We start from the raw sequence: 13,253 nt of genomic DNA on the forward strand, positions 1-13,253 counted from the left end.
TGTATTTTAGAATACGTGAGCTACAGAAACTCACCAAGTTATTAATGAGTATGTGGGCAATTTAGGTTTGAGTGCGGTTAGCTCACAGCACAGCACCATAGTAATATTTTCATTAAAGAAAAAGACAGCGTTTCTGGAAAATAGTGGAGACCTCCCCAAGATTCAGAATCCTGAGCCTGGAGAAAAACAACTTGGGAAAGGAAAGAAGAAGGGAAGTGGGTCCCTGGAGCTCAGGAAGGACCTGGCAGGAAAATAAGACCACAGCTGGTGAGCGACTCCAGTCCTGGCCCCTGTTACCCCAAGAGAGGGGTTAAAGCCACTCCAGAGAGCGCTCAACTGAGCCAGGGTTCAGGGCGGCTGCAGGCTAGCTCCATCTCAGGGCACCTGATGTTAGCCTCCTGCAGTGACTGGGTGAGGGGCAGAGGCAGGGAGGCAAAGCCAGACCAGCAAGGGAAACCCCAAGGGGTTTAAGCCAGAGGGCCCCAGCTTCGTGGCCAAAGGCCAGGCTCAGCCTGAATTACGGTGAATTTGAGTATCACAGAATTGGCACCCTGCCCTGCTCCTACTGCCTGCTTGTTAGTGTCGGCATCCAACGTGGCTCTCTCTTTGGACTGCTTCCTTATCTAGGGGCATACCTTAGACACTGCCCCGAATTCACAGACCCCAGAAAAGACCATATGTCGAAAGTCACAGTCAAATTTTCTTTCTCCTTTTTTTTTTCTATTTTGTTGGTGTTTTCCTTTTTTCTTTTTGTGTTTTGTTTTGTTAGTTGGTTAGTGTTATGGATTAAAAACTGGTGGTGAACTTAATGCCAGCTGAATTAAAACAGCATGGTGCTGAGTATAGATGGCCCACCTGAGGAAAGTCGCCAGCATAGAGACTTGGAGAAGAGCAAGGAGTTATGGGTTTCTCTGAGTGTTGCTGTTTGAGCCATTGGTTCTCCAGGAGGAGCCCATCGTAATTAGCTTCCCCAGTGTGAGTTCAGCCATTATCATTGGAGGAGCTCAGGGTCTTGTTGGTGAGAGTAGCTGTGGTTTACTTTGGGGGAGCTCTGGTCCTTTAATCAAGCATGCTTCCTGGCTCTGACTGCAACAGTTGAGTTTTTGTTTTTTGTGAGTAAAAGCATTCTTAGCTTTTTGTTTGATTGTTTTTGCTTTGTTTTCTCTTTTTCTTCTTTGCATTCTTCCTTTCTTCACCAGTATCCCAGAGCTGGGAAATCCTCCTTTTCCTTGTTCCGTGCTTTTTATCTGTTTTTCTTAATCATTTTTTCTGTGTTTTTCTCTCCTCTTTAATTTTTTGCCCTTCAACTCTCTTATTTCTGTCTATATAATTTTTCCCCATCTTTTTCGCTATCTCCTATTTCTTGACAGTTTTTTTCTCTTACCTTCTATTCCTCAGTAGAATTCTTTATATCACTTCCCTCTCCTCCATCTCATATTGTAGAATTTAAGGTTTCAAAGTTTTCCTCTTGCTTTACCCCATTCCTAATCCTGTATCTTTAATAATGTAACCATAAAGTTGGTTAGTCTTTTGATAGTAAATTCTGTAAAATTACTGTTGAATTCTTTTCTACCATTAGTGAAGATATACTGTTGCATTTCATAAATGTTAACTGTAAGTCAATACCTGTATTGCTTTAATGTTTGCATCATATTGCTGAAATAGGACATAGGATGTTATATAATTGGGTCCTATGATATGTTTTTGTTTAATTTGTCTTGGATGATCCTGTAGCTAATTTGCTTGACAGTAACAGTGTCATAATTGTCAGTAACATAATTGACAGTAACATAATTGTCACCATATCTCTCTAAGCCAACACTCAGGTTGCCTTTGTGACATTCGCAATACCAGAGTCCATTCCCAGAGAACTTGGTTTCTGAGCTAAATACTCTGTGTCCTCCCCTCCCAGACTAACCAGAGAAGACAAATTGTGAGGCTGTGGCAAAAGATTATAGTTAGTTTACATCATCAAGAAGCACCCAGAGAGATCTGTATATTAGCAACAAAGTCTTTAGACTGTAAGCACCCACAATCCTTAGTACAGAACAAAACAAAAGAAAAAATAATGGAAACATGGGAAAAAAGGCAACAGAATACCTCCCTAAATCCCCAGGAAGCAAATCCAGGGAGCATCTAACGGGCAGAATAGCACAAATCACATATCCTAATTACTCCAAAGGATAGCAGGGGAGGTTAGAAAACACGTCAAAAAGATATTCAGTAGAATTAAGAAAAATGTAACTAAATGGATAACAGAAGTAATAATCAAAAATGCAGCATTCAGAAAACACTAATGAAAAGCTAAGTAAAATAATACAAAACATGAATACCAATTTACCAAAGAATGAGAGGCCATTAGAAGACTTCAGTCAGAAGTTCAAAAGATTAAAAATCATATTTAAAGTATGAGTGACAGAAGCAACCAACTTGAGGACAGAATTCAAGAACTAGAAGACAATGATGCTTTTAAAGACCAGTTACTCCAAGGCACCTTAAAAATGAGAGCACATGAAAAATGGATTCAACAACATCCTGCTAGGTAATTCAAAGATTAAGAATGAAATAAGGAAAATCAGAAGACCATACAAAGAACACTAAAAACCTGCTCACAGAAATAATGACAGGAACTTCTGCAACATAGGGAAAGAAATAAACATACAGATAAGTGAGGTATATGGAACCCCAAATAGCCATGACCAAAAGAGAACTCTGTATGCCATGTTATACACAGAATACCAGAAGTCCGTCACAAGGATAGATTCTTAAAAAGTGTTAGAAAAAGATAGCAAATCACATAGAAAGATAAACCCAGAATAGCTGCAGCAGCCTTCTCTTCTCAAACTGTAAAGGCCAAGAGGGCTTAGAGCAAATGCTTCAAATCTATAAGGCAGCTTCCTCCCCAGATAGTTGTATACTGAAGAACTTTTCTTTAAAATAATGGAAAAATAAGATATTTCCCTAGCAAGGAACTCCTGAAGAAATTTATGACTGCCAAACCAGTGTTTCAAAAAACTGTTAAGGACATCCTGGAAAGACAAAAGGAAGCCAGCAATGCCAGCAAATGAAAAAGGAGTGGATATTCCTGGCAGGATAAGCAGCTAAGCAAAAAAGAAAGGGAAATGAAATCAGCAACATGAAAATAATGAAATACCTTTCAGTAATAATTCCATCTGAATGGTCTTAGTTCCTAAATCAGATTGGCAGACTGGATCAAGAAACAAAACCCAACAATAGGAAATATACAAGAAGCACCTTTAATTCAAAAAGAATCACCACTTTAAAAAATCAAAGGATGGGAAAAAATATTCCATGCAATGGAACCTGGGAAAAATCAGGAGCTGCTTATCCTAATTTCAGACAAAGTGGATTTCAGGCTAAGACTGGTTAGAAGAGTCAAAGAAGTTCAGAATGTATTGCCTAAGGGAACAGTTCAACAGGAAGAGTTAACAATTATAAACATATATGGGCCAAATACCAGCTCACCCAACTTCAAAAAACAAATACTATTTGGACATTAAGAATCAGAAAAACACCAATACATCTGTAATGGGGGACTCATTATCTTACTGTCACAAATGGACAGATAAATTAGACAAAAAATCAACAAAGAAATATCAGAGGGGTACCAAACCTTTGAACAAATGGACTTAAGCAATATCTCCAGAATGTTTCATCCAACATCAACAGAATACACATTCTCATCAGCCACATATGGGACTTTCTCCAAAATAGACCATGTTCTAGCCCATAAAGTGTGCTTAAGTAAACGCTAAAGAATTGGAATTATCCTGTACATACTATTTATTGGTCATAGTGTGGTCAAACTGGAAATCAGTGGCAAAAGACACAGAAACAATGTAAATACATGGAAATTAAATAATACCTCTTGAATAATCAGTGGTTCATACATGAGATTAAAGAAGAAATTAGAGACTGTCTACAGTTAAATGATAATGCCACTATGACATACTGGAACATATGGGATACTGTGAAAACAATCCTAAGACAGAACTTTATAGTGGTGAATTCTCACATCAAAAAACAGAGATAGATCCGCACCATGCTGGAACTTAGGGTGCTGGGCAACAAAGTAACCCACTTGCCTCCCTGGTAGGCAGCCATGAGCCTATCAGCAAGTGGGCTGAAAATCAAAATATACCACAGAAACAAGGATGAAACTCACATGATCATTTCAGTACATGCATAAAAGCATTTCACAAAGTCCAACATCCATTCTTATACATACTCTGAAGAAAATAGGACTAGAAGATCTTTATCTCAATTTAATAAAAGTTAACTTATGACCAACCAGTGGCCAACATCATACCAAATAAAGAGAAACTAAAAGCTTTCTCTCTAAAATCAGGAATAAGACAAGGATGTCCGCTACCACCACTTCTGTTCAATATCATTCTTGATATATTAGCTAGAACAAATAGGCAATGAAGTAAATTAAAGAGATTTTGATATGAAAGTTAAATAATCCCTCTTTGCAGATAACATGATCCTCTATATAAAAGACCTCCAAAACTCCACCAAGAGACTTCTAGAACTAATGAACAAATTCAGTAGTGTAGCAGGATGTAAGATCAACACTCAAAAATCCATAAAATTTTTATACATCAATAACAAATTTACCAAGGGGAAAATTAGGAAAACACCTTTCACCACGGCATCAAGAAAAATGAAATTCTTAGGAATTAACCTATCAAAGGAAATGAAAAACTTCCACAACAAAAACTGTAGTACTCTAAAAAAGGAGATTGTAGAGGATGTCAGAAATGGGAAGATACCCCTTATTCCTGGATGGGCAGAAGCAATATAGTAAAAATGGGTATACTTCCAAAGCTGTCATATAAATTTACTGCAGTCTTAGCACCAACAACATTCCTTACAGAGCTAAAGAAAGCGATCCTAAAATTCATATGGAACCAGAAGAGACCTAGAATACCAAAAACAGTTCTGGACAACAGAAATAAGGCAGGAGACATCATAATCCCACACTTGAAGTTATACTACAAAGCTACAGAGTTAAAACAGTCTAGTATTGCAAAAATAAACAAACAAAAAACAGACTTGTGGATCAATGAAACAGAGTAGAAGGTACAGAAACAACTCCAGGAATACTCAGCTATGTGATCTTGGACAAAGGGGCAAAGAAGCAAAGATAGCCTATTTAACTAATGGTTCTGGGGTAACTGGCTCTCCACATATATTGAAATTAGGTCCGTATCTTATATCATACACTAAACTAAAATCAAAATAGATTGAAGTCTTAAACATTAGAATGTAAACAATCTGCTTGAAGACAAAATAGGTAAAACTCTTGAAGACATAGGTATAGGCAGACCTGGTAACATATTGCATAAGAAATAATATCAGGAATCACAAATGGGATCACATCTAAGGAAACCACCAACCTCCAAGAGCATAAGGGAACAACCTACAGAATGTGAAAAAAAATTGCAGATATTTTTCAGACAAAGGGCTAATATCTAGAATATAAAAAGAACTAAAAAAATATTGTGCCTCGCAAATTTAAAGATCCAGTCAAAAAATGGACATCTGAATTGAATAGATATTTCTCAGAGAAAGAACTACAAATAGCCAGTAAAGACATGGCAAAACACTCAACATCGCTGGCCATTTGAGAAATGCAAATTGAAACAGCACTGAGATTCTGCTTCTCCCCAGAAAGAATGGCAACCATCAAGAAATCAGCCAATAACAAATGCTGGTGAACCTGTGGGGAAACAGGGACCCTTCTTCATTGCTGGGGAGTGTAAATTAATACAACAGCTCTGGAAATCATCATGTAGGTGGCTCTGAATACTAAAAATAAAAATTCCACTTGTCCCAGCTGTTTCCCTGCTCGGTACCTTGTTGGAAGAGTTAACAACATCATTTGGTAGTTTATGTGCAGACCTATGTTTATAGCAGCACAGCTCATTAGAGCTGGAGCTCAGAAGCAGCCTCTGTCCATCAGCACATGGACGGATAAAGAAAAGGTGGTGTTTCTGCACCATGGAGTGCTAGTCCACTGTGCAAAAGAATAAACGGGTCATTTGTAGGAAAATGAGTGCTCCCTGAGACCATAATGTTAAATGGAGTAAAGCAGAACACAAGCTTAAATATTGCCTGATTTCTCTTGTATAAAAACTCAGTGTGTAAATAAGAATGAAATAAAAGACAGATAATAGAGAAATATAGAAAGAAAAAAGTTACTATCCAAGCATAGTAACTAGATGTATCTAAACGAATACCTTGATTTAGTATAAATGTCGTACGTGTTCTGTGTGTCTTCTGCTCTGCTATTCTGGTTGTTAATCTGTGTAGGTTAATATTTATACGAGTAGTCTGATTACTAACAAAATGGCAATTAACTTTATAGTGACTTATAAGGCACATAAAGGAATCTGATGCTGGAAAAAGAGGTATCAGGCATGAGGGAAAGAAAAAGAATTGAGATGTGTTATGTACACCCACCAATTCCCTACAAAATGAATGTACTCATTATGTACTATAAGTATGTACTAATAAAAACCAAAAAGGAAAAATACACAATAATAATGAGTATCCAAAGCATATTAAATATGTGCCATATTTCTAGATGGCATCCAAAGGACTGGATTAACTTTTCAAATTGAAACAAACAAAGAAATGGAAAACAAGCCTGGATTTACCTTTCAAATTAAAATGTGACATTATCTATTAGTACAGGATAGTGATCTCCGAGGCACACATAAAATATGATTAATAGGAGATAAGGATTTCATTAAATTTACTGACACTGAGCTTCCCCAGATGTTGAAATTGACAGAAAAGCAGAAATTTAAGATGGTGATTGTACTTGAATTTCTTGTGTTTGAGATATGGAATGTATGAAAGATGAACCAAACCAAATTTTTATAAATGAAAACTACAGTGTCTGAGATTGAACCCTATTGTGAATAATCTCACCCAATGTTTGGGTGAGATTAACAGCAGGTTGAAGATTAGTGGACATGAAAATATAACGATATAAGATAGCCAAACTAAAATTATAAGGAAGAGAAAATTAAGGGGACATCAAGCAGTAGGCCTAGGGTGTGAAAGTTTAAAAATATGTGTGTAATTGAGGTCCCAGAAGAACAGGTGAAAGAGAATGTGAATGGGGGAAATACTTGAAAAAAGAGTGACTTACAAATTTGTTGAAACTGTAAACCCATAGTTCCAAGAAACTTGATGAATCCCAGTGAACCCCAAAGAAACTATACCAAGGCACTTCATCATCAAATTGCTCAAATCCAACAACAAAGAGAAAAATCTTAAAAGTAACAAAAATAAACAGCAAATCTTTTATGCAGAGGGGAAAAAATAATTACAGCAGATTTTATGTCCAAGATAATACAAATGAGACATGGCAGTGACATGTTTAAGTACTGTAAGGGAAAAAAAATGTCAACCAAAATATCATCCAAATGGTGGTTAAATAAAGATGTTTTCAAGCTGAGAGGCGTTACTGCCTGCAGACCGTGCTACAGGAAATGCTGAAGTCTTTCCAGCAGAAGGAAAGGATACCAGGTAACGTGAATCTATCCAAACAAGCAAGGAACCCCAGAATGGGATAGGTGGGTGAATGATAGAAAAGTTTTCTTACTATCTAAATATATTTGAACAGTAATTAGCTCTAAATACAGATGAGAGTTCGCAGTATTAAAAAGGATTGTGCCCCATGTCCTAGGGAAGGGAGCATGTCAGTTGATGTTAGGTTTGTAACATAAATAAAATGACTGCCAACAATAGTACAGAATTCAGAGGAAGAATCCTATAAAGGATGCTCTGTTCCTGTTTTTTGTAAAGTGGCACTCTGTCAAATAACGTCTCTCATCAACAAAGATGCAAACCTTTGTAATACGATTTTAGAAAATTAAAAGGATTAGTGCATCACAAGGCAGAAGTAGTCATCTCAGAAATGTAGGGTTGATTGAAGATCCAGAAATCTGTGTAACTTGTCTATTTTAGTAAACTAAAATAGAAAAATATTTCTGATTATCTTAGTAGAGCAATATTATTGAATAAAATTCATTCCAAGGAACTGTTCTCCCCAATACAGGACTTCAGAACAAGATAATAGGAAATCAACAATGGCTACCAACTTCAGAAGGAAATCCCCCATAATTGCTATATTGCATATTGTTATCCTCCAAACAGATGCTCAGACCACCAGCCTTTTTGGCCTGCAAAGTCAATCAAATACAAAATAATACAAGCATTAAGTTGTTTTTTTCTACCTCAGTAGCTATCATCCCAGTCCATGTTTCTCTGGGTCAGTAGCGGGGTTGGGGAGGAAGGCTCAGCTCTTCTTGTCTCCAAGCTCGCACACCAGCCAGCTCACAGGAAAAGGTTCCTTCTTGTTCTCCTCCCCACAGCCTCTGACAGCCGCTGGCTCACAGAGAGGGGTTGGCTTCTTGTTTCTTCTCCTGGTGGTCTGCATGGCTGCCACTCCCTGATATTTCAGTCTATACCATTCTCTAATATTTGCCATGTTTTATTGCACCATGCCCCTATCTGTTTTCAAGCCTAGGCATTAGCTAGACTCCTGCCAGAAAGGATGTGTGGCCCATTATGTATATTTAATAATAACGGACTGACCCTGAAAAACTAAGCGGGCTTGAGATCAGATGGAGAGTAGAAGGACGTCATTGAAGAATAAGCTCATGGACAGAAGAGTGCCCGTGTCCATAATAAGGTGGGAGAGGGAGCTTATTTGTTAAGGACTTCGGAGAAAACTGAGACTGATTTGTAAAACAGTACTTAGGATGTCACTGTTTGGGAGCAGGCAGAGAGGCATGTGACTGCGCTAGATGTCTTCCGTGGATTGGCAGAGGAGAGCTCTAATCAACCAGAAGATGGGGAGAATTTTGCAGCCACTGAAAAGAGAGAATCTATAAAATACTCTTCTAAGGGAAATGTTTGTTTTTCTTTTCTCTGTGGTGAAGATATACATATGGTATATCATTATGGAATTAAGAATAATTCTGTATGCTATCAGTATCATATTCTGTCACCATCCTGAACCCCTCACAAGCCACTGACTCACAAGGGTTGAGAAGCAGCAGACTTGAGTTTCAGGACTCTCTCTGGATTTTGCTTTACAGGATGGTTTCCAGAAAGAATGCTGCTCTTACAAATGAGGGCACTAGAATTTGAATCCTCATTTATCTTAAAAACTTCCTTAATGGCTGTTAAACATGTTCATTACACAGTCGGTCTCTTCCTTATGACTTTTTAATTCAGGATGAAAATAATGATAATTTTTACATTGTTAGTATGTGGGTCTCACACACACATACACAGCGCTCTCTGCCACTTCTCCTGGCACAAGGCCACCCGCATGGGGTAGGTCCAGAGGGGCTGCTGAACGAATCAGTGTACAGAAGACTGAGAACCTTTCCTTTTCTCTGCTCTGCTATTCAGTGTACTGTTCTCAGCAGACCGGCTGTTTCCTGGTCTGCTCTAGTGTTTAAGAAGAACAACACTGAGACACTCTCCATTCCTAGATGCTGCGGTCTTAAAGAAGTGTGAGGTAACGTGCTGGAAGATGTTGGCTTCTTTTAACTTTATCATAGTTTACATTAACTTAGTTTGGGGTTCCAGGTCCTCTTAGTCCCCCGTGACAGCTTCCTGGCAGCTCAGCCACCTCTGGCTCATTGCCATCCTCGCCTGCGGGCTGGAGGGTTCCCCACGCTCCGCAGAGCAGGAGGCACGGTGTTCCGGGTTGACAGGGCCGCAGCTGGTTTCCTATGGTTCAGAAAGGGAGACTAGAACAGAATTTTTTTAAAAATCATATCTAGGGGCCAAGGATTTAGCTCAGAGGCATAAGCACCTGCCTGATAAATGTGAGGTTGCAAGTTCAAGCCCTTTCACTCCCCAAAAATCATACCTTAAAAATGGAATTTTGATGGTAAAAATGTATTTTAAAATAAAGTTTAAGTGAAACTGTATTTTAAACAAAACTTTCAGTTTAAACTGAAAATGAATATAGTTTAAGCAAAAGCCTGTATTGATTATTTCAAAAAAAGAGTGGAGAAGATTTATGATTTAAAGTAGCATGCCATTTCAAAGTAGTTACATAGCTTAAAACGCGTTCCACTATAATTTGCATTATACTGTTATTTTACAAAGCAAACTGGGTAGGTCAGTTAAATAAAACCAACTGCCAAGTAAACGTCAACACGATTCATAGCATTAGAACCTGAAATCAGCTCACGTGTATAAAGATTTTAGGGAAATAAATGCCGCTCTGTAAAGGGAAAGACTATAAATGTTAAAGTGATTACTTTCGGTCAGAAAGTAAAATAGTCAGTGTGTAAAATAGTCAGTGAATGTGGAATTTAGAAAAGCTAATTTACCACCTGTACTGTCTTATAATTTAGAAGCTAAAGTCCAGGAAAATCTAAGGATGTTTTAAAAATAAGTTCTAGTAATTCAAAAATTGCTTCGTGATGTGTTGTAGAAAGGTGAATTTACTGTTATTTTCTTCAAGGAGCACATTCATTCCAGGATGAGAATAATAAAACAAGTTTCTAGTTTCCATTTAAAATGTTGGCACTTAGCCATTTTAATATGATGCGTTGTAAATGATCCAAATTCTGGTCTCAGTAACAGAGAGTTAAATCAAGAATGCTTCCTAGGAGAAAATTTCTAGAGTCTTAAAACGATAAAAGACTCAAGTTTCCTCATCCAGTATTCTTCTGCTACTGATGAGGGAATGAGGGTCAGAAAAGGCAAAGGACTTGGTCAGACCCTCAGATAACTCGTTCTCAGGAGGGGGTGCTCCGTGATCAGTTAGTCAATCATGTGCTGGGAAGCGGAGCAGTCAGAGTGCCAAGCGCTGGGTAACAGCCCTGGACAGAGGTCTTCAGAGCAGGTCTGTGGCCACACTGCTGGGCTTGGAGCTCTGTAGAGGGCACAGTGCATCTGGAAACTGATCACTCTGTCTCACTGTTACGACTAGCTTTTTATACATTATTCACTTTCTGATGGAAATCCAAACTGCTTTCTTGGGAAAAGTGGAGGGATTTTGAGGCATAAATCAACCAGTTTTCTTCATGCACAGAAATATTTCTGTCTTTTTGGAATCAACCATTTATCTTTTTCTAGCAGTTGACCATATATATATATATATATATATATATATATATATATATATGTTTCTGGTTTATTGTTGTTGTTGTTTGGTGTTTTATGGTCTTTCTGAGACAGGGTTTCACAATGTAGTTCAGCCTGGCCTTGAACTCACTTTGTAGCCCAGGCTGACCTCAAACTCACAGCAATCCCCCTGCCTCAGCCTCCCAAGTGCTGGGATTACAGTTGCACGCCACTGTGCCAGTCCTAACCACCTCTATATTTGAGGAGTAGTTGTAGCCTTTAAAAATGTAAAGCAGAAAGCTTAATCCTTTTGCTTAATAGAAAGTTCATCCACTGAGATGTTACAGTACTGTTTCATTGCTCCAAACTTCCTGTGCCTGGTGGAGTTTGACATAGTAGTCAGATATTAGAGAGAATAACAAACGGTAGATAGAAGTCACGAGGAGCGTTGGCCTTCCTTTGTTCATTTATTCAAAGAGCATTTTCTGAGCACCTAGCAGGTGCTGGGGTACCCGTGGGTAAAGCAGACAGGATGCTGCCTTTCATGGGGTGCATCCTACTGGGCAAGATTAACAGGAACCAAACATGGTGAGCACTGTTTTAAGGAACAGTTGGGGCTCCACCGTAAAGAAAGAACAGGGAGCACAGGTGGAGATCTCAGGGTCACAGAGCCCTTGTGGTGAAGGTGATTCCAGAGGCCCGATGTGGTTGAAATCACAATCCAAAGATGAAGCAGCCCCAGGCTCAGACACTGCACACTGCTTCGGAGTCTGTTTGTTGTGCGTGTTACTTCGGGGCAGGAGACTGCGAGTGATGGTGCTGCTGGAAAGCCCGCTCCTCGCTCTGCTCTGCTCTGCCTTGACTTAGAGAATGGTGCTTCCACTCCACTCCCTCTCTGCACTTAGCTAACACCAGTGACCTTCCATGGGATCTCCTGAAATGATTTCCTCTGTGAGCCCAGAGAGGACGCAGCGTGAAGTTGTATCTCTCACTGCTTCTTAGAAGTACCAAAGCCTGTCTGTCACCGTTTCCACGATGACTCTTAGTCCTATGAGTTTGCGCAGCGTAATCAACTTACTTCTTGGAATCATTTGATCCTAGATCCAGATGAGAAGGCAGTTCATCTCTTCAGGGTCCTTCCTTACCGTTAGTGTGCCTCGCAAACACACAAACACGTGTGTCTGTTTCTTCCAGATTGCGTTCCTGGTGTCTGCATATGCGAGCCCCCGGCTCTCCGAGGAGGGCTGTTCCGCCGTCGCTGCCATCACACACTACCTGTATCTCTGCCAGTTCAGCTGGATGCTCGTCCAGGTTGGTACCTGGCTCCCCCGGGGGGAGTGGTCTTGGTATTTGTTCTTCTTTATGCTAAAGTGGAGATAGTTCTATGTTGCCCTCACTGCATTCCCAGGATACAAGAGATCCCGACAGACCACGCAGTGTGAGGGAGCATGGTGGGTTTGTGAAAGGAGGAGCTCCCTAGTAGGACTGCAGATCAGCAGGTGCATCATGGTCCTTAAAAGGCGGGGTGAGAAATGCACATACTGGGCTGGGGATTTAGCTCAGTGGCATGGTGCCTGCGAGGCAAGCATGAGGTCATGAGTTCAATCCCTCGTACCAAAAATACCCCCCAAAAAAACAAAGAACAGAAATTCAAACATTTTCCTAGGGAAAGTAATGGAATTAGTTGAATTAAAGGAGTGGTGCAATACAGATTTGGAGTTTTAAAAGATGTTCCTGCTTTGGTGACTTGGAGATAGGAAAGAGAGAACCAGGAGCATTTGCTGTATTTGGAAGGAAAAGTGTTAGTGTGAAGAGAGAAGTCAACGTGAAAACAGAGAAGCAGAGGGCTTTGGGCTTTTTAAGAGTTAATGAAGACAGAGAGATTGATTGTGAGGAATGCAGCAGGCAGCACCGGGTTGCCCCCAGAGTTTCTGGCATGGACGTGGGCGGACAGTGGTGCAGGGAGAGTGGCGGGGAGACAGTCTAGTTTGGGACATGCCGAGGGTGAGGTCCCTAGGAGACCTTCCTCGGCATCTTTGGGAGCAGGGGCCTGCCCTTCTGTAAGGTCTGGCTGAGAGAGAGATGTGTTAAAAAGTTGAGTGTCAGAAATGTCGTTG

General features: G+C 39.7%; 1 protein-coding gene across 4 annotated transcripts in view; it reads left to right on the plus strand.

Moving 5' to 3' along the window:
- Adgrv1 (adhesion G protein-coupled receptor V1) overlaps positions 1 to 13,253 on the plus strand; it is a 526,418-nt gene that overhangs the window by 364,625 nt on the left and 148,540 nt on the right. For all 4 annotated transcript variants that reach the window (XM_063245326.1, XM_063245328.1, XM_063245329.1 and 1 more), the window contains one exon: positions 12,331 to 12,447. In XM_063245326.1, coding sequence (XP_063101396.1) covers positions 12,331 to 12,447 — 117 coding nt within the window. The remainder of the gene's footprint in view (positions 1 to 12,330; positions 12,448 to 13,253) is intronic.

This window comes from Cavia porcellus, unplaced genomic scaffold, assembly GCF_034190915.1.
Source record: "Cavia porcellus strain 051 isolate PalLab524CR breed Dunkin Hartley unplaced genomic scaffold, mCavPor4.1 scaffold_2, whole genome shotgun sequence".
Classification (NCBI taxonomy): Eukaryota; Metazoa; Chordata; class Mammalia; order Rodentia; family Caviidae; genus Cavia; species Cavia porcellus.